Raw genomic sequence first — 24,069 nt, 5'->3', positions numbered from 1 at the left:
ATTTTCAGAAAAAGATGTTAATTAAGCACTGTGATAACTCTTGCAGGAGGCAGGCTGTAGAAATAAAACCATCAGACCTCAGAAAATCAAAGACAAAACATTCTTGTGGGCTAAAACAACAATTTAAAGGAGGATGAGTTCTCAGGCATTTCACCCAGAAGAGCCCAAGGGAATGCCCAGCAGGTATTGTACTTCACTAGATACAACGCCCTTTCTGGAGGGCTTGAGGAGAACTGGTACCACTGTCTGCACACAAATGAATTACAGCTGGAAATAATGGGATACTCAATGTGCATAATTTATGAGTGTAACAAAACCCCTCCGTATCTAGAAAGCTGCAAGGCTGAACATGTGCACTGACTTCTATTAAGTTCTCATTATGTATTGCAATTAAAGAAAATAAACCACTAGTCACAAAAAAAAAAACAAAAAACCAAAAACACCACACAACAACAACAACCGAGGAAAAAAAAAAATCAACAGAAGAGTTCCCTAGACTGCTCTGTCCAGGATACAACAACAACAACCGAGGAAAAAAAAAATCAATAGAAGAGTTCCCTAGACTGCTCTCTCCAGGATGGTTTTTCAAGTGGATGTAAAGACTTCAAAAAACCTCCCGCATTTGCAAGAAATCAAATTAACCTAAATTGAACTAAGTTTTCATGATGTATATTGACCCATATCTCAGTCAAAGCTTCTGATTATATAGGTTCAGTGTCTGCCATCATTGCCCCAGTGGATATGTTCCTCCTCCCTCTCAAACACGAGACTGTAACAAAAAGCCTCTTCATATCTCAAGCAGCAGCCAGATGCTTGCTGGTAACTCTAAACCACCTCCTTGTACACACCAACAAGACAGAATCTACTTTAGCTTCTCAAGTCCTCTGAATGCCATTTCCCTTTTTAATTTCTAACTTGTTCCATGGGCACAGATTTGAAAATAAACATTCCTGCAGTTTTAGCCACGAGTATGTAAAACTCACCTCTTTTTGTTGAAGACGTACAGCATTATCAGTAATCCCCCAATGATGAGCAGGAAAGCAATAGGGAGCACAATTATCAAGTGCAGGAAGTTTCCATAGTTTGCTGCTGCAACCAACAAGAAAACAATTGTATCAGGGTTTCTATAAAATCTCCATTAACACACGTACATTCAAAGCCCACTCAGTATATTTCTATACAGGGCAGAAATCAAAGTACTCATCTTCTTGCCTGATGTGGAAAATGCACTCAGAAGCAGTCCCTGACTGCAGGTGAGTGGAACAAGAAAAGAGACAATGAAAAGTATTAATTTTGTACAGAACAGTGCCTGTCTGAGGTTTGTTTTCACAACTTATGCTTAAGGGCTTACATTCCTCAGGAACAATATGTAAATATTCATTTGCATAGTCACCTTTTTTGTTCACCTTGCAATTGCTTATACTTCTATTCAGAATAAGCACACACAGCTCTTTACTTCAAGTTCTTCACAGTCCAGCAATTAGAGAACAAAAAAGGAATAAAAGACAGAGTTTCCAGTTTTCTGTGGATGCACATCTGCTCTACAACTAAATACAAAAGTTCTTGGGAGGGTCTCTGTAGACCCTACAGTGGTCTTCTTCCAAAATAAAAATTACTCCCACTGTCAGGACCAGCATCACCCTTTCATCAGAATCAGGATGTTATCTTTATCGAATGCCACTTGGAACAGGTCATATGAAAAAGCATCTTGATATTTAAAAAACAAAAGTGCCAGCCAATAATCTAAACAAATTATTTGTTTCTTATATTATTTTGCAACTCAAAGCAGGTTTGCCTTATTGCCACAGTTCTGTACAATCCAACTCCATGTTGTTATGGCTAATGCGACATTCCCACAGAGCTGCACATCACAGGAAGACACAGTTGTATGTTCTACACACTCACCACCTGTCTGCACCTCTCATATACATATAATGTATGCAAGAAAAGGACCACACCTCAGATACACCTCCTGGTTGCCAACACTTGCCAAAAAAATGGAACAGAGAAGAGTTCCCAAAGAAGCATCAGCAAATAAGAGGAGTATTCAGAGTGCAGGCAAGAGGCTCCAATGCCCAGTTACATATGTAAACATCAGGAATTATTAAAAAGACAACAGTCCCTCAGTTTGACACAGGTAATAGACATTCATCTTACATTTGGGCTGCACATAGAAAGAGACTGGCTCAGTCCATGACCCATTTCCAGCTAATGAAGTGGCCTGAACTCTAGCAGAATAGTTTCCAGGGTTCAGATGAGTTAGTTTAGCTCCTCCAAGCTTCTTGTATTCCTGTCTGGAAACACATTCCCGCTTCTCCTACAAGACAAAAGCAATTTACAGTTCATGTTAATATCTGCACATTCCTTCATTCTTGAGAAAACTGTATGGTTGCAGGATAAGCTAATTTTTATAAAAGTCCCATGTGATCAGTTTTTCTTCAAACACCTTAAGGAGATAATGTGGAATTCAAAAACTGTCAAAATAAATGAAACAAAGGACTGGCATGCTGGTTGGTCCTACATGTTTGAAATCACATTTTCATCCTTGGTCTGCAGCACTGCACAAAAGCATGTTAAGCAAGATCCCATTTTGTGTATAAATTAGAGTTACAAGCAGTCACTTGACAGAGAAATGTCAAATCCTCACCTCTCCGTGCTGCCCATATTTGATTTCATACATGAGGATCAGCCCATTTGGATTTGCAGGCTCTAACCACTTCAGGTAGACGGTATTTTCTTCTTTTGCTTCCCATGAGACCGTTCCTGGAATGTTATCTGCTCCCTCTGTAAAATATTTACAAGTGATGTGAGAAGAACACCTATTAGCGAAACAAGAACTTACGCAACAACTGAGGAAAATAAATTACAAGTGATGTGAGAAGAACACCTATTAGTGAAACAAGAACTTAGGCAACAACTGAGGAAAATAAACGGTTCATACTCTTCTTTAGGTATCGAAGCACTGCAGTAAGTGCTATTCAAAGATCCAGAGAATTAAATGCCTTGGCCAGGGGCATGGTGGAGAGATTAGCAGAGTCTGAACTGCTGGTTACCAGAAAAAGTGCGGTGTATTCAGCGTCACCCGGTTTGGGGTCTGTGTGGCTAAGAACCTGTTTGTCAGCATCTGGTTTTTCCTTCCAGAACGGTGCAGACACAGCTATCCCCACCGAACAGCTGTGAATAGTGACCTGTCTGCAAACGGCTCCAAATACACCAGATCTACCCCACTGAGATCCCTTTCCTAAAACATCCAGTCTTTGGAAATCTGTCACAGTTTAAAACGGAGTTTCATCAGCAACTCAGGAACTGTCTCATCACTACTTCATTCTTCATAATTTCATGCATTTTATTCAAAACTGAACAGGAATATGAAGACCATTTCAGCCACAGAAAGAAGGCTACTTCTTTAAAAACACAGTTTTTTTAGGTTTAGAAGAAAACAGAATTGTTTAGCCTTTAATTTTTAGAGCCATGCACTAAAAATCTGGGAACAGTTACTTCCTTTCCCCTGATCTCACAGATTTCCTTATTTCCTTGAAATAAGCAATACTTTTTCCTTCTCTACTGACACAGCTGGATCTGGATTATGATAGTCTTTCCTTCCAGAAACAAAATAAAATTGCCACCGTTCTGCATCAAATATTCCCAGACATCTGCTGGAGTCAGAAGCTCTTTGCTGGATGCATATGCGCTTACACTAAAATCATCTCTATTCTTCTCGGAAGAAGTACAATCTGTAAAAGTCCCAAACACGAGCACAGCATTCAATGCCTCCAATTTGAAGGAGTCTAGATGCTGGCGATTGGGCACAAAGCAACACAGTACTCCTCCTGTTCCCAGGCTGGACAAATGCACGGTCATTCTGTGACAGAAGAAACATTTAGCAAACATTCCCACCAGCAAAATTCTTTAACATCTGCAAACAGTTCAGAGTGAACACAGCAAAACTAAACATTAGCAGAGAAATGTGTTCCCTGTCTCCATTCAGCATCCAGGGAACTGAAGAATAAAACCTCTTAACCCACCACGTCTGTGGGTCTCACCTACACTGCTGGGAAACCGATTCTCTCATGATTAGCTCAGTACTCAGCGCACACACTTCTGCCTTTCTCCAGATCCCAGGACAGACTCAATACACATCACTCAGTACACACGAGAGACCAGGCAAGGACATTAAACTACTGTAACAAAGTTTTATATAGTTCCAATGTATTTTCTTGCATAGAATTTTTTTTATTATACCCCAATGCTTTTCTGACTGTTTTTGCAGGGTTTGTCCTCCCCGACATTGATCTCTTCCCAAAAAATAAAACAAAGCTTTAGACTTGTGAGAGCATACCTGAAGGCATGGTTCTTGCAAAGACAAAGTTGGAAGCGCTACAACCAAGAGTGTCAGCTTCATGGTTGCAGCTGTGAATATCGATGCGGTAAAGAGTAAAAGGCTGGAGATGGGAGATGACGGTTCTCTCCTTGCCATCCACTTTGGTCTCAAAGAAGGGGTATTCCACTTCACTCTCCTCTGCATCAGAAACATTGGTGAAGTGATCTGTCCCAGTCGTGTTCCTGTTTCGAGTGGCCAAAGTGGCATTTGCGATTCGGAACACGTCCCTCCGCTTCCGATCGGGTCTGTGGAGCGAGAAGACAGGTACAGAAAAGGTTTCATTAAATAAACATTTCATTAAAAAAAAGGCTTTTCCTCCAGCTCTGTGCAAAAAAAACCCCAGTAAAATACTTAACTCTGCTATTAAAAAACTAAATAAAGGAAACTGCAAAACAAGATAAAAGTTTTATTTTAATCTGAACCTGCAGCATGTCAGCACATCCTATTTCTCTCTCTTTTGGTCGGAAACCAGACAAAACTCTGAGAACACTGCGCCCCAAGATAAACATACAAACTCCTGACCTCACACAATAAACTGAACAGCAAAAGTGGCTTCACTGCTACTCCATAAGCAATCTAGATTTGTATTTAATGACAGTAACGTTGACACTTAAAATAAAAATCAGATGTTAAAGGCTGAAAAGGTTAGGGAAAAAATTGGTTTGAAGTTTGCTGAGTATCAGTACAAACGTCAATATGAAAACACTCCTACAGGCATTTGGATGGTATTAGCTAACCAACACGATTCCTACACATTGGACTTGTCACTTGGTCTTGTGTCAGACCCAAGGCTGCTCTGCCCAGGAGCACGAGCTACAGACAGCAAGCTGCCTTTTCCAGCTTCTGCTCCCCAAAATGTGCAGGACCGCTCACACCCAGAAAGCAATGCACCAGGGGAGATGAAGAAGAATGTAGGAGAGTCACTATAAAAATAGTTTTGGCTTGAATCCCACCCCACCTGAAACCACTTGGCCAGTGCCCATTTAGCACCTGGCCAGTGCAACGGTTACCAAGGACAAGGGTGAAGTCTAACACATTTCTATCGGAGAGCAAGTTACAAATCGGGCGAATACGGCCTCCCTCACACAACAGGAAAGATGAGTCAACAGGAGAAGTTAATTTGCTGTCAAATATACTGTCTTAGTACACGCAGCCACAAAACAGCATGCTGCAGAGACAGCCAAAAACAGGCTGAGTTGGTTTTGAAATCTTCTGGCAGAGGTTGGATGAAATGTTTTTTAGAAGTTCACTACAAAATTTTCCAAAATCCTTTTACTATGTCTTGAGTAGTCTTTTTGACACTCTCAGATACCATGTAAACCACAGCACAGAAATAAACGAAGATACGGAAAAAAACTTCTAAGTTACCAAGAAATTATTTTAAGCTATACACAAGTCAATGTTGGAACTTGTCACTGGGGTATGGGGGAATTTCATAGATGTAAGCACTTGCACCTCCTCTACGCTGGTACTTCTGGAAGTTACTAAAGCTACTCAACTTGCGCAGGATGAGTATTCATTTACTGCTCTAATTCAGTGGTAAGAACAAACTTTTGTACCGCTAAAAGCACACAGGATGCCCAGCACTGAACTGATGAACTTTTGCACAAATTTTGTGATAAAAGCAGTGAAAATAAAAGGTTCATTTTCAATCAACTAGAAAAGCACATGCCAATGCAAGAACGCAGAAGGCGTGACTTTGTCCACCACAGCTTTTATGGGATGCATGAAGTTTCAACTCTTTTCTGGGGTTAAGAGTTGGGGTAAAAAAAAAAAGTGTACAGTCCTACCCTGCCTTTGTGGAAAAAGATAAAGTTGGTGAAAACTACAGTCATATCAGGAAAAGAAAAAGACCTGCAGGATAACCACAAGGCAAACATGATTAAAACATCAAGAGATTTGACACCATTGCTTTTCTGTCAAGCAGCTTCCTGCTTTTGTGAAAGGCACAGATAAAGACAAAAAAAAGCATCCAAGGCAATAAGAAGTCTAGGGATAAAAATATGAAAATTCATCTGTTTTGTTAAATGAGAGGAAGAAAGAGAAATGCAAAAAAAAAATTAGAAAATAACACTATAAAAAGTTAAATCAAATTGATATTATAAAGTCAAAACATGTGAGTCATTTAAGATAAAAGCTGTCTCACACCTTATGGCAATTTTAATGTTACTTCTGAGATACCTTCTACTACACACAAAGCTTGTCTCACCCTGCTCATTAGAGAATCAGAAAACTTGAAGAATAACTCATCCTCCTGTGGTTGTGAGTGTCTCTTCAAGACTAACCATAGTCCCAATGTTTGAAATCTGCCTTACCACTGTGGTAATATACATGGGGTAATCCAGAAGTTGCAAAACAGATTAGATCAACAGGCTTTTTAAACAACCTTAAAACCACCCAGTCAAATATTTTCATGCTCTATTACATGCTGCATCTCTTTCACAGCATCCTGGAGACAGGTAGAACACTGGAAACAAATACTACTATTGAGGCTCACGTTAACATGAGTTAATTTCTCCCTTGGGAAAGAGAGAAAAAGACATTCAGCAAGTAACGAGCTGCTTAGATTTGTCCTACGGAGATACCTCACTAGCTCATAATCTCTGATTTCCCTAACATACATTCTCTTACATTGCTCAGCTATGCAGATACTTCTGAGGGTTGTACCTTGTCTCCCCTTGCTGTTACAAAACACACCCTTACGACAGTAAGCTAAGAAAAATGGGAAATGGCCGAGCTTTCAGGAAATTCTTTGTGCAGTGACCAGTTTATTTGTTACTGTCTGAGTTCAAGGTTCTGTGAGTTTCCTTAGGGTGGGAGAGAATGCAAGAAAATTTGGGAGACGATAAACAGCACTTTTTAAATGACAAGATTTTGATTAAAAAAAAAAATTCCTTTGTAATAAGACTTTCAAATAGTTTAGACCTGACGCGTGCCTTTCAAAACTCCTGACTGCGCTATTTCATACAGTCCAGAATCAGATCATGTTTACGAGATTCCACTTTTCTCAGGAATTACAACCTGGCCAGTCACAGTGGCTGTTAATTTTCTGTACCTCTTCTCTGCTGCTGGTTCTCATCGTCAGTAGGGAAGCACTGCACAAGTTCAACCACAAATGCGAAACAGGACTCGGACACAGCTCAGATACAACACTCAGCACTTCCAAAGAGAGGCAGTATTTAGTTCGTCACTTTTTCGACGAAGCTAAGAAGCTCTGCACACTTCACAGTCCCAACCCCAAACAAGTCAATCCAACACATCCTTGAATAAAGGTCAAAAAAATCACAATAGAGAATGAAATAAACCCGTTTTCATGAGCAGCACTTCAGAGTTCTCAAGCACAGGACTCCACCATAAACTTCCCCTCCCAACAGAGACAAGGAGATAACATGCACAGCTGAAATCTGATTGCTTACAGAGTGGAACAGAACAGCTATACATTGTGTGCTAGGCCCCAGGATCCAATTATCTAAAGTAAGAACAGCTTACAGGAAGGATAAATTGGAAATTCAGGGATCAAAATCACCAATTAATTCAGTAGTATCTACTCTGTGTTGCAGCATAAAATCGTTACTATTCCACTTCATGTGGAAGCCGCAATGCTTATCATGGAAAAGGGGGCATATTTCATACTTCTCTGCAGCACAGACCCAGGAAACCAATATGCCCTTGGCAATTAGTGCAGTGAGAAAGGAAGACCCATTTAAAATCTGTGAGGTGACTATGCCCTCAATTTCAAAGGCAAGTAAATCTTTGGATTGGGAACACAAGCACTTAAATGGCTATTTAGAGAAAGATCGCATCTGAAACCCTTTGTCTGCCACATGTTGCTCATCTCCAAAACCCTTATAAGACAAAGAGCTCCTAAAGTGACTCTTATTCTGAAAAGAAACCATCGCTAAAATCCTTGAACAATATAGGTAAGAACCCTTACTATTAGCTAAATTTGCAAGAAACAGATGAAAATTAGTGAAAATGGAAAACGGCAAAGTAAGGCTGCAGGTCATCTCACAAAAAGGCAATGTTCATGTGTTATCAGGTGTTGTCTGTATATACTTTCAAGTCCAGGAAGCCTAAGCTCTAGGAAATGTTAAAAACCGAAATTATTAGCCCTACTTGCAAAGAAAAACTGTCCAAATCCGGTACCTGGGGACAAAGATGGAGTTGTGAAGGAAGTTCTCAAAGACTTTCCGGTACTCTGCTTCCTCCTTCTCAGCTTGCTTTTCTGCCTCTGTCTTGGGACAAGCACAGCAAGGTCCTTTTTCTCCCCCACAGCCCTCTGGTTTGGTGGGCTCAGTAGCTTCTTCTGTATCAATGGTCCCATCAGCGTATCTTCGAATTGGGACTTTATCTTAAAAGAAAACAATAGGGGTGGCTTGTTTCTTTTCTCTCCATATTATGAACACAGCAACAATCCATGTTTACCCATTCCGTTCTACTTGCTGTTATCCACAAAAGAGTTGTGAAGCAGGGCACAGGCTTTAGCTCTTGTAAACACAGTGCACTGGCAGGTAAGAGTCACAGGCACTTCAACACAGTCAGGTTTTGTTTTCCTACCTTTGGAGCAGTAGTTGTGTCTGTAAAGGTAACTGTCCTGAGGTTGCTGCTGCCATCGTACGATGTAGTATGAGAGGTTGCCATTGGGAAGAGAAGGAGGATTCCACTTCACAATCAGCTGGGATGAGGAGTTGGATGCTGAAATAACATCCAAGGGAATGGATGGCACTGGAGGGGAAAGAAAAAAAAAAAAAAAAAAAAAGAAAAAAGAAAAGGAAGGCATTTAAATCTGGAGCATTCTACAATGTACTTCAATGCAAGCTTTTGAAGTGAATCCCAATCCATTTCTATACTGCAAGAAAAAAACCACCATCCTATTTCAAATAAAAGTTTTCCTACTTTGTCCCACTAATAACCATTAAGGGTTCAACTGCAACCACTTACAGTCCCAATCCGAAGTTGTACTTAAATTTACCTTCACCAGTAGACCAAAGGTCTGAAATCCTAGCTCTAAAAAAATCCCATAGTTCCCAATGAAAATAATGTCTGAACAACCAGAGTTTCAATTTAAGTCTTAATGCTGCTTTCATAATTACTGACATTTTCCAGCATTATGCACATCCTCTGCACATAAATTCAATTTCTGTATTAACATCAGAACTTGCATAATAATATAATAAGCACACCTGCAGTGCTATCAGCCTCTCACCCAAGAGATCTCACCTGCAGCATTGGTTCGTATATATACAATTTCACTTTTTGCTCCATGAATATGATGGTTTTCCATCATTGTGAGGGTAACAGCCTTGACATAAATGGCGTATTGAGTCCAAGGTTTCAATCCCTGCAGTAGAATTCCAGGATTGTTCTCCTTGTTTGGTGGCAGGTCAACGTCGACCATGTTCCAGCTATTGGAGCCACATGCATCTTGCCCATCATACTCTGTCACATTTTTGAATGGTCTGAAATATTACAAGAAAAAAATAATATATTTATTTTCTCCTAAAAATTGTCATATATTTGTGAGAGTGCCTCACTTCAACGTTGCTCAATTAAACAAATAAAGCTTGTTTTCTACAGCAGAATAAAACAGAATAAAATTCATATTTATTTCCAAGCACTACAAAATTCAGAGCTCAGCTTCACCTGCATGTCTTACCTTCAGTCACCATCAATAAGGCAAGGTTGTCCAAGAAAACACTATATTTGTGGGGTTTTTATCCAAAACAGACAGTGAAATGCTTCAGACATTTAGACTTCAGCTAAGCATATACGGAACAGAAGCAACTCAAAACAGTTATGGATAGTGGCTGAGCTTGTTGCCATAAAGAACTTAAACTTCCATGGCTGGCCTTGACCAGTCCAACAGGCTTTTTTCCCCGCTTTTATTTCCACACAATACAAACACATTTATACAGTCATAATTCTAACTTTTCATAAGTTGCAACACTGGTGCAAGAGCATATGGAGTGCTATTCTTGTTATTAATTACTATAGACTCATCAGCACCAAGTTTATTCCATCACAGTACACTGGCACTGTGACACTTTTTCGGCCAATGCTGGACATGAACAATTTGTGCTTCTGTGTCTCACAGCCTTGCTCCATATGTCATTACCAGCATGAACCTCCCTTTCACACCTCCAAACTGCTTGGAGAGTGATTAGCGTGCTCATTTGCATTTCTGACTATTTTAAATCTGAGACACTACAAGGATGTGCCGTGGCAGAGACACCTCCCCAGGAATCAGGATCTCTCCAGAAGCTGCCCCACTCCTTCATTATCAAGAGACACTAATGCAGAAAACTACTGAAGCTAGATAATCTAAATAACCCCAAACCCTGAGTACACAAGTCATCGAGGTGATAGGGCAAACTCCTGATTTGTGATACTTTCTGATCAGTACTCTGACTAGAGAAGGAAAAGATCTCGGCAAACATGACATGACTTATGAAGAGCTCCAAATTAGACCCCTGAGAACAGCCAAGCCACCCATCTCTCGTTTTTCCAAATTTGAAGCTTCCTGATGGATTTGGAATCTATTTGTAGGCTTCAGTCAAAACAATCCTCTTTTTAAATGGGGCTGGTGCTCCACCAAGAAAAGAATTTGAACAAAAGCGGGACTTGAGGATGAAGTATGTACACTGGATGTGATATGTAAACTGCATGAAACAGGAACTACCCAAAGGACTTTACTGACTATCTCCTCTTGCTAGCAAACCAAAAATCAGAATAGATGTGTCTATTGTCTCTTTGACTGTCCTGATTAGTCTCTAACGACATCTACTTACGCTTCTTTGTAGTAAACAGTGAAGCTAATGAGATCTCTGTAATCTGGAGGGCGATACCGTTCCCATGTTAGCTTAATCCGATTCTTGAGCGTAGTGTTAGAAACAAAACGCAGAATGTGGCTTTCACCTGCAATACAAAAAGACAAGACATGACAGAGTTAGCATCACATCGCCTATTAGTTTTTGCTGTTTCTTAGATATCAGTTTTAGCCAATTAGCCTTTCCAGTAGTGTCTACGATACCGCTGTATACCAACAGCCTTTGTCGCTGTAGAGCTTCCTATTTTGTCCTACTACATTTGAGGGCTTAAGTGTAAGCAGTGACCTTGGCAATCATTTTAGAGCTTGTTGGAGCTACTTATTTTTTCTGAAGCAGATTTTCTTTTAATGCATCATCAAAAAGCTCTTGAAAACTACTTCAAACTCTTTCTGAGCGAGGAATGGAAGTCCTGTTTATTCACAGGGCTGGTTTAGAAGCACTAAATTCATCACCCAACTCCAATGCACATGCAGAGCAGTAACTGGCCCGTGTTCTCACTTTCCAGGATGACTTCTGACAACTACAATTTGTTTTTTATGGGGAATGGACAACATGGAAAGGACAAAGGAGTTTACACATCTATTCAATGAGAGGCTGGACCAAGAACTCCAAAACTCAGTTCCTATACGGCACAACCATTTGATGGCAGCAGCTTCCAGCTACTCTTTTGAACAGTGCTGGATGGAAGCTGGCAGCTCTGAAATGAATGGCTTCCCACTACCAACTCACCAAGCTTTCCAATCCAAAACAAAATAGCATTTAAAAAACTTAATTCTTGGATGAAGAAATTGTGTTCTGTCAACTGTAAGTTAGTTTCTCGTGTTCCATGGAAAGCTCTGAAAATAAAGGGGTTTTCACCCTCGTGTACACTGGCACTATTGGTGCTATCTTTTCAAAGGCAGTTTAGCTTTTGTTGATTCTTTTCCCCTTCTCAGAGTCAGAAAGCTTTCTGTAATGTTTTCTTAAAAAAACAGGCAGCGGCTGGCACTAGCCTCAGTGGTAGTAAGGACTGGCTGTGTGTCTGTAACTCCTCCAGGACTGCAAGCCTTTGCTCTATTGAATGTGCAAAGAATGGAGTGTGCTTACAACAAGGATCTATGCCATCTGCATTTCTGCATCATGCCTAAAGAGACATTCAGCAGAGTACATGTCCTAGTTTTGTAAACACCATCCAGAACAAGGGGACTTCACTTATACACAACATCTATTTTCATGTACTCAGCTCCAACAACAGCACAAATAGACCAACGAAAAATGCATTGTCAATTGTAAGAGTTTGAGTACGGGGTCAAATTTGTAAGCATTCTGTCGTCTTAATTCCTAGATGAGAGATGGTTACACCTGGAGACCTGATGTGAAGACCACCAAAGCTAAAAGAGGACTTTTCAGTATCTCTGACCACTGCAGAATCCAAAGTAAAGCACTGAGACACTGAAGTTTAGGAATACTGTAGAACACTAAAAAGTGTTCTCAATGTAAAAGCAAATAATTTGAAAGCAAAGCACAGAAAAATGAGTTTACAACAAGCGTTTCTAGCAACAAGGTACAACAGGCGGCTGGAGCTGAAAAGAAACTTGAACGTAACAGAACTATAACTACATAACAATGTAATACTCCACACATGTGAACATGCTTTCACAGCTACAATTTAAAAATTAAACAAGTAGAACGACTAAAAGCCCACTGTAATTTCTACACTAAATATTGTAATAGTTAGCAACCTGGCAGTGTGTTGGTTTGGGTTTTTTTTTGCAACACCCTCCTTATGCAGATTGCCTTGAGACTTTTGTTTGTTTGTTTACTTACAAGAGGCTCTCTCCCCATTGTTCCTTGGATTTATATCTCCTTTGCTCTGTCGTCCCTTGGTTCCTGAAACTTCCTCCATACGGTAAATCTCAGAAACACACAGTTTAGGATTAAATGCAAAGTACATTTTCCCCTCCTTGATCGTCAAGTTATGATGGTTCCAGTCCCACAGCTGCTGAAGATTGTGGTTGTCAAGCACGTAGAAGGAATAATTCCTAGAAAGAAATTTTTGAAGGAAAATTACTAAGTTTAATTCACGGCCAATTCCAACCAAGAATACCTTAATATAAGCAAACTTTAAAACACTACGTTTCCTCTTATTACTCTCAACTGGTGTTCAGCAGTGAGGGATTTTCTTCTCTCCCATGGAGCAAGTTTTCCCCGAATGCTCGCTTTGGTCAGAGGGCAGGGAAACGCTGTCACACAGGACTCCAAGGCTGACACCACATCATGCAACATGTGTTTTAATAATCGTATAAAAGCTGCTATGAGGAATATAAATGCAGGTCCTCTGAGCAGCAGGCCTCCACACTGGATTTTCCATTTGTGGCAAGCAGCAGCCTCACCTCCCTTCTGGGGGAAAAGCAGGGTGCAGTTCTGAGGATAAAAGACAATCGTGAACACAGCTGTCTTGCTTATGTTTACCAAAGCAACTGTAAGAGTTTGCATAGTGAGGTTTCCTTGCCTCTCTGTCTCAGTTTACCTCTTGGCCTGATAAAGATTTCCTGCAGCGTGCCAAGTACAGTGTGTCTGTGTATCCAAACCTGACCGTAAGCAGCTGCGCTGCCTGCACGGCGCGGGATCCACACTTCAGACACAGAACAACACAGGCAGCAGCGTGTGCTCAGCCCGTTCCCCGAGCACAGCTGGGGAATAACATGAACATCCTTTATTTCCACAGATACTAAATGCAAAATTGTGTGTATAGAGAAAAAATTGCTGGTACCACTCAATTGTGCTGAATGAGGAAAAAAAACCCCACAGCCCGGTGCAGCAAAAGCAAGATTAAAGCAGCAAGACTACACCTGCAAAGACACATTTTGGGACAGCAGGGACAGGGATGCACAATTGGGAAAGGAGTTAAAGGTCTGTATAGCTGTATATATAGCTCAATCAAACCAAACCACCATGGCAGCATTTATTATCCTCTTCTGTGGAAAATCCCACCAACATTAACTACATCAACACAAAATCCATTATTAACACCCTGAAGCCTTGCAACTTCTGCAAGCGTTTCTGCACCGGTAAGCCCGGGTCAATATAGTTAAACCAGGTTTTCTACACAGCTTTTAACTACAGTCAGAGCTTCTCCAGAGTAACACGGCAGGCAAACCATGAGGCTCATAAGCAGCTGACATACTACTCATTTAGGGTTTTCTTCAACTACTTCATTTAAAATGTAGCATTAATTCCTCCCTCACCCAACCTGAAGTGGAAACCAGGCGTTCTGGTTGCAATCTGCGCAGACCACCATCGGGGCTTCTCGTAACGTACCAAAATGCCGAGTGTATTTTCAGAACAAGGACAAAGAGAAGTGGTTTCTCCTATTTACAGCTATCCCCTGATTATCCAGGAGCTGACTGCTAATGAAGTCGATAAACCTGGTACCACTTCAGACAGACGCTCAGAAAGCACTCAGCTGACAAAGCAGCACATACATGTTTGTACTTCAAATGCATATTGCCCAGGAGAGAACAAGGATGCTCAACTGCATGTGGGATTTGACAGACATCACAAAAACCTGTGTTTATTGGAGACACCTATTACTCTGTTACAGATGACTAAAATCCCTGCAGCTCCCTGTGCACTGCTGAAAAGATAACACTTCACCAAAATTAGCAGCGTGATTAAGTGACGGCAACTAAGCTTTTCAGGAAAGACTCAAAAAGCTGGACTCAGGCTGAACACAATAAAAAGAGGTGTGGCTGCACGACTACAGAAACCATCTTAAATATTTAATAACAGCCTGGCCCGTCTCCTGCTCCCAACTGTGGCAATTATGCTTTAGACACTAGAGATAATTCCTGTATTAAAGCAGTGTGGCTAAGCTTTCAGGAGTGTGAATAAATGAGGCAAATCAAGCACACACTGGTGCTTGACACAACTGCACAGCGACTGGGGCAGAGCTGGGAGTTACTGTGGCTCACACCTTACAGCCATCTGCACAAGTTTGAGCAGCCACCCGAGGCAAGGCAAACAGGTCCTCAGGGTTCGTATACATACTGAAAGTATAAATTAGTGGAAGTTATTCTAGCACCACTCAAAGCACCAGGGAAACCACATTTGGAGGGCTATATACAGCCTCAGTCAGAGGAGAGGCGCAGCGTTGCACGGCTTGAAAGGTGGAGCAGAGGGCAACCAGAGTGCACTTAGGGCTTAGGTTATAAAGTTATAAATAAAGATTATATCAGACTTTGGCTCTAACAGCTGTGGAAAAAATCAGGATGCCAAAGAAGATAGCATGGAAAGAATAAAAGATTCACTGTAGGAAAACAAAGCACTGCCAATCAAACCCTGGAGACAGTAACTAAGGAAATGACTGGAGATTAGGGCCAGAAGGACAGGCTAAAGCTCTGAACAGGAGTAGGAGGCACATCTGGTCCCAGGCTTGCCATAAAAAGCCTCAAGGCGACCTGCATAACCCATGCACACCCACAGGAGAGAATTCCCACAACACGATGTGTATCCCCAACTGCAGAGCACCTACAGCCACTTAATTATCGACTGCATGCATTAAAAACCTGCTTCACGCTGTATCTGCACGCAATGCTACATCTGTGCATGTTCACCCTTCGTAAAGCTACGAGGCTGAACACGAGATCCAAACCAGGAGGAGATGGGGGTGATGAAAACGTCTCAACAAGCTTTCAGTTACCCTTTGGCTCCCTCCATAGCTTAGAGGGCACAAAAAGCTCCGGAAAGAGGCAATGACCAGGTAAGTACACTGCTAATAAGAGAGCAATGCGTGATCCGTAAAGGCAAGTGAGTTGTGCCAAAAAAGGAATGAGAGCTGGCAGAGGAGTGTGAATGAGAGCGGTGGACGAGCCGGCTAGAGAAGACAACCAGCAGCAGGAGTTTATGTCGGACTGACCACCCTGGGACAAGATGAGCAACCCTGCAGGATGTACAGAATAGAAAATGTTCATCTCGCAGTGCTACAATGATGAGAAAGACAGAAAATCCCACTAGACCAGATAGCTGCGACATCAACCAGTAAGAGAGAGGAGGAACGGAAAACTCTTATGGCTTTACATACACAAAACACGCCACATGTTGGCTAGAAATTGTCCATCAATATGGTATATGTTCTACACCTGTATCACAGCATGACCCTGATCCTTGATGAGGACCCAACAACAGATTCAAGAATACACGGCACACCACCACAAGAGAGAATAATACAGAGAACAACGCTTTAACAAAACGCTCCATTTCACGGTCTTTCTTTAAACAGGTTCATTCTTCAGCACTTCTCAACAAGCCTGAACTTGATCAAACTTCCCAAACATTGCTAGTGTTTCAGTAATGCTGGGATATTCTTTTGCTTGTGGTTGCCCACCAGCACTTCAAACACAACCACTGAGGTTACTAACAGAGTATCTGTCTCTAAAAGATACTCACACACATCTTCCTAATGTCAATCATAAGCAACTTAGCTGATTTTGGCGAAGAACCGCATCTCCACAGGCAAATACATGGGTAGGAAACTAGGGGCTTTTATACTAACCCATGGATTTGGAAGCAATGCACCTTACCAATACAACAGTTCAGTGTTTTCTTGTCCCTTTCAAAAAGGTAAACTGGTGAGCCTCATAAACCCCCACACAAACCCAGCCTCATGCCTCAGTGTACAAACTCCCCAACTGACTTCTTCAAACTCCATTTACACGTGAGCCCCCCAGAACAGGGCAGAGGGGCCTGGCAGAGTGATCACCAGACTAGAAATCAAAATCTTGCAATGGACACTGAGACCTCCCCCAGCACATCTCCATTTCAGTTTCCTTATCTGCAAAGAGAATTTTTTTTCTTGCTGTAGGGGCACGTTCACTATGAAGATGGTATTCAATAGAGGCAATGAGTACTCTGAAAACAAAGTAAATTCCCTCTAAACTTTCCATTTTCTGTGATAACCAAGGCAGGCACCAGCAACTGAATAAGAAAGAAATAAGTACTGGTTTGAGAGTCCGGTTTAACAACAACAACAAAAAAAGACACAGTGGTGGTGGGGTCAGTCATGTAATGAACTAGTATCGTAATGGATCTTAAGTGAACCTCCCTCTCAGCCCCGAAGGCAACGCCGGCATGACCAGCTATTGCTCCAGCAGCCCCATACTTCCCAGGTTAAGACCCCACTCCCTGCTGCTCATAACTCTGCTGAAGTAATTGCTGAAGCTCCGTTCTTCCTTGCCAGGTGCCTACTTCCATCTAAGTATTTTTGGAAATGTTATTTAGACAGTGGTAATGCCTAAATTATGCTAGGCATTTTCCAAGCAAAGAGACCGCCCCTGACCCAAAGTATGTAACTGCAGTAATTTCCCAGCGTGAGTGAATTTTAGCGCAAGTAGCTGTTTACTACAGATCTGTCTTACCTTCCCCACTCAGCCTCATTTTCCTCTTCAAAGCTTCACCATTTACTTCTCTGTTTGGGAATCTGATTTAAAAACCTGCTGCTTCCCTTCATATCAGCTCTCCTTGCTGACAGGTAAGGTACCATAAACATAATTACTACTTGAAACACAAAGCTAAACTCAAATTTAAAGAGAGCAGGGGAAAGATGGGCAGAGGAGAAAAGACAAATCAATAATTGGAGTATCTGACAGAGCACACCGGGTCGTAAGAGGGCTGAATGAGCCCTGTGCTCAGAGCGACAAGCCTCCAGGATTTGCAATTAGAAACAAGCTTTTCCGTAGCGCCAGTGTTCTTATTGAAAAAGACAGTGTGCTTCGCAAGTGCAGGATGAAGAGCTGCCCTTTAACTTGCTCTGTCAGATGGTGGAATTTTAAGAATTTAAGGCTGACCATAGACTAGCCTGAGAGAAAGAGGGAGGTTGTGAAGAATCCCTCATGCTGTAACTTTATCCTGCTGGGGCAGATAAATCAGACACAAGCAACCTTTCCCATGACCCTCCCACCACCTTTTCTTATATGATTTCCCAAAATTCTCCCTTATTACTGAAGGAGACTTATTTCTCCCAGAGAACACTGGTTTAATCTCGGGATGGCTAATTGATTCAGGAAGAGAAAGAGCAAGGCACTTTGCTGAAGGACCATCACCACACCTCAGCACTGCAAGTTCTGCAAAGATAAAAACTTTTTCCTCAACTGTCTCTTACTGTTATAGGAAAACAGGAGCTACGTACAGCACACTGTTGTTACTATAGAAGCAATATAACCCAGAGGCAAACATTTCAAGGGATCAACTTTTCCTGACCAGTCTTCTTCCTGCTCAGTAGATAACTCATCTAATATTAGCACTTCAAGGAGTTGCAAACAATTGCAACTTGCAAACAATTTCATACTAGTTGGGTCACTTCCAGTTGCACTCCCTGGTTAGTAAAGTTCAGGTTTCCTTTCAGTTGACATTCCCCATAAAGATCTGCTAGATGTAAACAGTAAATAATTGCAAGGAAATCCAACTGTTTCTGGAGATGCTTTTCTCGAATAGAGCAAAAAGAGCAAACAACGACATTTTATCAATGTAAAGAAACTCCATAGAAAAACCCTGAAGTGAAAAGAAGCAGGAAAGTTATCATAAAAATACTTTTAATATACTCAACTGAAGATGTGATTTGGATAGTAATCCAAACGAGCGATGACTGTGCAATGGTGTTCAGCAGAAGAAAAACGCTGCGTATTAGTGGAAGAGAAGATTCTATAAGTGGTATGTGAATGCCTATTAGGAGACTTATTCTCTGCGGCTTTCTATTAAAGTTAAATTGCATCTAGAAATATCTGAACACTTACCCATCCACCTGTTCCTCTCCCAGAATATACCGCAGGTTCTTCAAGAAAGACAGGGAGACTAATGCATGGGAATGGCGAATCTTCACGTACCCCGTTACCGTCTCGATCAAACCCATAAAGTTCTCCAGTTCTGAGGCGATGTTATCTACAGTAAGAAAAGTGTAATTTTATTATGTAGAATTCATAGCTTTAACTTCTGCTTAATTCAGTATTAACTCAGTAAAAGAAAATGTTTGTATTTGTTGCTTTTGAAAATAAGAGACACTGGTGTTCCTCCCCCAGTACCAGTTGCCTGTGCAGACACATGGCTGAAGGGCAAAATAAAGCCACAGAGCAACAGTGGAAAACCAGTCTTGCTTTTCCAAACTGGTATACCTGCTTTTTCCATGGACACTGCACTCTGAAGCCAGCACCACATGTTGAGCCAGCATTCTGTCAGGGATGAAAAGACCCTTGTGTACATATCCATGAAACTGGAATTGCTCTTCAGCTACAGAGCAAAGCTCGGGCAGAAAGCTCCACTGGAAAACGGAGAATGAGACTGAAGGCAGAGGTATGCTATCGGTCTTCTCTGGGGAATAAAGCATTGCTTCCAGTGACCTAAAAAACTTTGGCTACAAAATTCAGAACCCTGGATGAAACAGCAAAGATAAAACCATAAGGCTGTCATCATGCCACACAGCATGTTCCATATAGCTCACTAAAGGTGATTTTCTATAATAAATTATTAAACCAACTGCAGAGCAAGCTCAGCTCTGCAGTACTGCCCCCTCCCTAGGAACTGTACTGTCTCTGTCTAGGTCTGCAACACCCCATCCTTTCCCATGCTCAAGCTTTGCAGTCCTTATCTCCAGCAATTCCTGGTGTCATTATCCTGCAAAGTGACACTGCAGTTGTGAGGGAGTTTGTAAGCACTCAGGATGGGAGAAGCTGCTATGGGGTGTGTTTGCTGCCATGAACAAACTGTAGTCCTAACAGACGGCTGGGAAGCCCAATTACCAAACACCAATGGCTGGTTCCCATACCAAACAAGCTGGGAGGAAGCAGATGCTCTTCAGCGCTCTAAGATTATACTTTAAAAAAGCAAAAAAAAAAAACAAAACACAAAACAAAACCAAACCCAAACCCCACACCTGCCCCAGGTAACTGGAACATCTCCCAATAAAGGAAGATTGTACCTGTAGCAGTGGGACCACGACTGAAATAATCCACATGCTGCTGTTTCTAAACCCTGAAGTTCTCATTCAGCAAGACAGGAATCAAATATATCTCAATCTTTCAACCTTATTCATGAAACCAAAAGGGACCTTCCATAGGGAGATACATTTCCAATAAAAACTAACAGTGATTTTTACTCTCCTTTTAAAAGCTCATCAGCTGTCAACACTTCCCTGGCTGATGAATCACTGCTCTGACAAATTTAATCCAGAGCTTGTTCAAGCCATGTGACAAAGGTGGCCAGCTCACTAATGCCCACCATCCAGAGGCACAGCGCTAGGCTTTGTACGAGCCCTCAGCACACTGGATGCCGTGTTCCAGGTTTCCACACCTTACCTTAAGAAGTGAGGATATGCAGCCTGACAGTGCCATGCCTTACTTGCAGACAGATTATTTACCTACCTAGATGCAAGGATTTTCTACTTTTCCACCTTCTTGGACCTTTATTATTCCTTTGGGACTAGTGCTCATCTCACTGCCTAATCCTGGTTCCCTGTCCTGCCAAAAAAGCTAACAAAAACACCAGCCTTCACTGCCTTGTAGCTTGTTGCTGTTGCTGTCTACCTATTCCATCTGCATGTTGGAGAACGGTGCTACAGTGGGCCAAATTAAACAGGAACGCTGCTATGGAACTGGAAAGCAAACAGTTTGCCTGGCATTTAATGTTCTTATCATTATGCTGACAGACAAAAAGAAAAATATTAAAAGCAGCCTTATCAGAGGTCCGTAAAGAGAGCAATCACTTACTTCCACGACGGATGTTGATCAGCAAATTTCCCTTGAGAATTGTACATCCCTGCAACATTTGTGCTGATGTGACAGAGTCAATGGTCTTCGTTTTCCCGTCCTCACAAATTTTGGGGCAAGGTCCCTCACAAGGACTGCAGAACATGCTGTTAGGAAAGAAACGGAGACTGAAAATAAGCAACGATATGCAACTCACTCTACAGACTGCTTTGAGTTAAATTTTGAAAGACCTTTCCCTCTGAAGCTTGGATAAATCCTTCAAGCTAGAAAGAAAGTTACCTACTTCTGCAGAGGGCTGCAGGTAACGTGGAACACTTGCCTGCTGGACTCCTTGTAATTGTGCATTTACTCTAACTTAATTACACCCAGCAAGACCACCCTTCTCGTTTGTGCAGATAGCCTCAGAGTGCTGTGAAGTTTTGTGCTAATCCAGGTCCAAGCTCCAAAAACAGGGCAGCCAGGAACTGGAGATGGGAAAATACTGTTCAAGTTCTTATCAACCAACATTTGGAACTCAGCACTAGGGAATTCCATGCTCCTGGCCCTTGTAACCTGGGAGAGACAACTGTGGGAGCATAGAGTCATGAGTGATGTGGAGAAAGCAAGCAGTAGTCACTATTTCTTACAGCTTAACAAGTGTTAAAGCAGCAAGTTTAAACAAGTGCAAGGATGCACCTTGATGCAAGGCAAAACTAATTTGCAACAGGAATTGGTCAGGAGAAGCCAGAAGTCTAAGCAGGTTCAAATGGACTATAGAGATGGAAAGAAAACAGGTCCCCCAGTGACTACAGTTTTATAGGCAGACGTAGCCCCGAACTCGGAGAAATTAGATTGCCAGAAGCTGAGAGGAAACACTGAAGCAGCGGCTTGCTTCTGCTTCTTATGCTCACAAGCATTCACAAGCATTTCTTAGTGGCCAAAGTTAGGGAACAAGAACTCAGGCCAGCCTAGCCTTTGGCTACAGCAGCTTTTTAAAGGCTCCATGTTATACTGTCTGCATGCTCATCTCAAAACTGAACACCTCAAGTGTGCACAAAACATGCCCTCTGATCACTCCTCCTGGTAAATGTTGTCCCTGATTTAAGGTAATTTTTATTTTCAAATTTATTCTAGCACCTGCCTTTGTACTTCATTATTACTCCCTCTACCTTATCGCTTCAGAGGAGATAAATGAAAGAGAAAAAACCAAACCCAGGTCTAAAGACAAAGCCTTCTGATGACAACACTGACGAACATGGACTTACTATTTATTCCTTTTAAAAGAAACTGAACCCACTTTCTTCTGAGACATAAAGAAGCATGCCAATTGATAACAACAGTTTTTCATGCATAAACAATGAAGGAAAGAAGCTTCCTTTTCTTAGTAGTAAGCTCCTATTTCAAAATCCTGCACTATAACATGCCACCAACGGCTAAAAGCTGCAGACACAAGCAAGAACCATTCAGCTAAATGTACAAAGAATGCTGGAAATGCTTTCCATTTGCAACTATTTGTTAACACCACCTCTGGGGAACAAAACATGCACTGGCCTTGAGTTACAGCTCCTTTCAATCTCTGGAGTGGAGCACGACACGGAGATAAGGTAGGATGGCCATGCACTTCGGCGGAAGCAGTTCAAACAGCGGTACTACGAGCTCAAGTAGATAACAAGAGATTTCTCAGGTGAATATCTGGATTCAAGCAAAGGTAGTGTTAAGTTGCTTACATCCAGATGTCAGCTGGAGACTGCCTTACTATTTGACTGAATGGATGGATGACGCGCACGCGCAGACACACAACGGGTGCAGGTATCATCACAACCACCTTTCCAAAAAAACCCAACATCTTAGAACAGCCTACGAAGATATCTCTTTAGCGTAGTACTGAGGCAGTATGAATTCTAGCACACTGACTGTCCTTTACTCAAGTTACTCCATTATTTTTGTCACCATCTTCACGATTGCTCCCTTCTAAAACATCATGGTTATCTTCTGGGAACAGTGAAAAAAAGGGAAATAAAATTAAATACACTAAAGAATACGTCTAAAATGCAAGCACACATCAAGCAAATAATATTTGAAGCAAGATAACTCCTACAGTTTATTCTATGCGATAACGGTCATCAGCCAAGCTCCAGCCTTGTGTTCCTCGGTTTTTATTTTATTTCTATCTACTTGAAGACCTGGTTCTGCACTGTGTTGGCCTTCTCAAGTCCTTCCAAAGAATCAGTGGCAACTCTCAATGCACAAAACCACACACAATCAGACCTTCCAGTGGCCAATTCACCCAAGCAAGCCTTTACCAGGAAGTCAAGCAATTCCCCACCATATGTTATCGTTTCTACCCAATGTAATTTGCATCAGAAGGCTGCCGCAGAACAGGGGGTGGAAAAACCCAAACATGACAACTCCGACAGACTTCCCAGAAGCTGCATTACCTTTGGCTCCCGTTGCGTATGAATCCGGAGGGGCATTCTGCCATGCACTCATCATTGTGAATCACAAACCTCTCGTATTCGCTTGTTTCGGTGGCAGGGACTTTGGAGCAAAACTCTTTAGTCACGCAGCGCCAGCCCTCGAACTTGTAGGTGTTGGGAGGGCAGGTGGGCATGCAGACTCCTTCGTAGTAGTAGTTGCGACAGGCCACGCAAGCGGTGTTGTTGTCGGGCGCCGTGCAGCTCCCCAGGCATTCGGGATGGCAACACTCGTTTTGGTCTGTACAGGCTCGCTTGCCGCATGAGCTGGGGCACACTGCAAGACAGAAAGCAAGGCAGCATGAAAAAGAGGATCAAACAAAGCGAAGGGCGTTAAAGGAAGAACCCTGATCTGTACAACTGTGCTTTCCTTCCCTGGGCTCTAGAGCATCTCTGCAAAAGAACCAACTCCTGTAAAACTGACAAATTCAATTCTGTTTTTCCTCAGTTGTAGTTGCCTGAAAATATCTTTTTCTCAGATCAAATTTGTAACATGAAACAATTAAATAATAATAAAACTGCTGAAAGCAAGATCAGCATAAGGATAATGGAAACAGCCAAGTACTGGAACCTATTCCACAGCCCTGGTATTATGGTTTGGGGGTGGGGTTGGGTTTTTTTGTTGTTGTTGTTGGTTTGTTTTGGTTTTTTTGAGTGCTGACTTACTGTCTTTC

The 24,069-nt window shown here is 41.8% G+C and overlaps 1 protein-coding gene across 1 annotated transcript in view; it reads right to left on the bottom strand.

Annotated features, from left to right (window-relative positions):
* IGF1R (insulin-like growth factor 1 receptor) overlaps positions 1 to 23,672 on the bottom strand; it is a gene marked incomplete at its 5' end in the record, with an annotated part of 41,246 nt that extends 17,574 nt beyond the window's left edge. Inside the window, 12 exons of the mRNA XM_010072883.1 lie at positions 984 to 1,089; positions 2,158 to 2,317; positions 2,648 to 2,784; positions 4,340 to 4,626; positions 8,528 to 8,732; positions 8,939 to 9,106; positions 9,602 to 9,840; positions 11,170 to 11,296; positions 13,015 to 13,229; positions 18,978 to 19,122; positions 20,943 to 21,088; positions 23,360 to 23,672. Of these exons, the coding sequence (XP_010071185.1) occupies positions 984 to 1,089; positions 2,158 to 2,317; positions 2,648 to 2,784; positions 4,340 to 4,626; positions 8,528 to 8,732; positions 8,939 to 9,106; positions 9,602 to 9,840; positions 11,170 to 11,296; positions 13,015 to 13,229; positions 18,978 to 19,122; positions 20,943 to 21,088; positions 23,360 to 23,672 (2,248 nt within the window). The remainder of the gene's footprint in view (positions 1 to 983; positions 1,090 to 2,157; positions 2,318 to 2,647; positions 2,785 to 4,339; positions 4,627 to 8,527; positions 8,733 to 8,938; positions 9,107 to 9,601; positions 9,841 to 11,169; positions 11,297 to 13,014; positions 13,230 to 18,977; positions 19,123 to 20,942; positions 21,089 to 23,359) is intronic.
* Between the last annotated feature and the right edge of the window lie 397 nt (positions 23,673 to 24,069).

Source organism: Pterocles gutturalis, unplaced genomic scaffold (assembly GCF_000699245.1).
Source record: "Pterocles gutturalis isolate BGI_N339 unplaced genomic scaffold, ASM69924v1 scaffold38742, whole genome shotgun sequence".
Lineage (NCBI taxonomy): Eukaryota > Metazoa > Chordata > Aves > Pterocliformes > Pteroclidae > Pterocles > Pterocles gutturalis.
The sequence above is the reverse complement of the archived record's forward strand: the minus strand, read 5'-3'. Positions and strand labels throughout refer to the sequence as shown.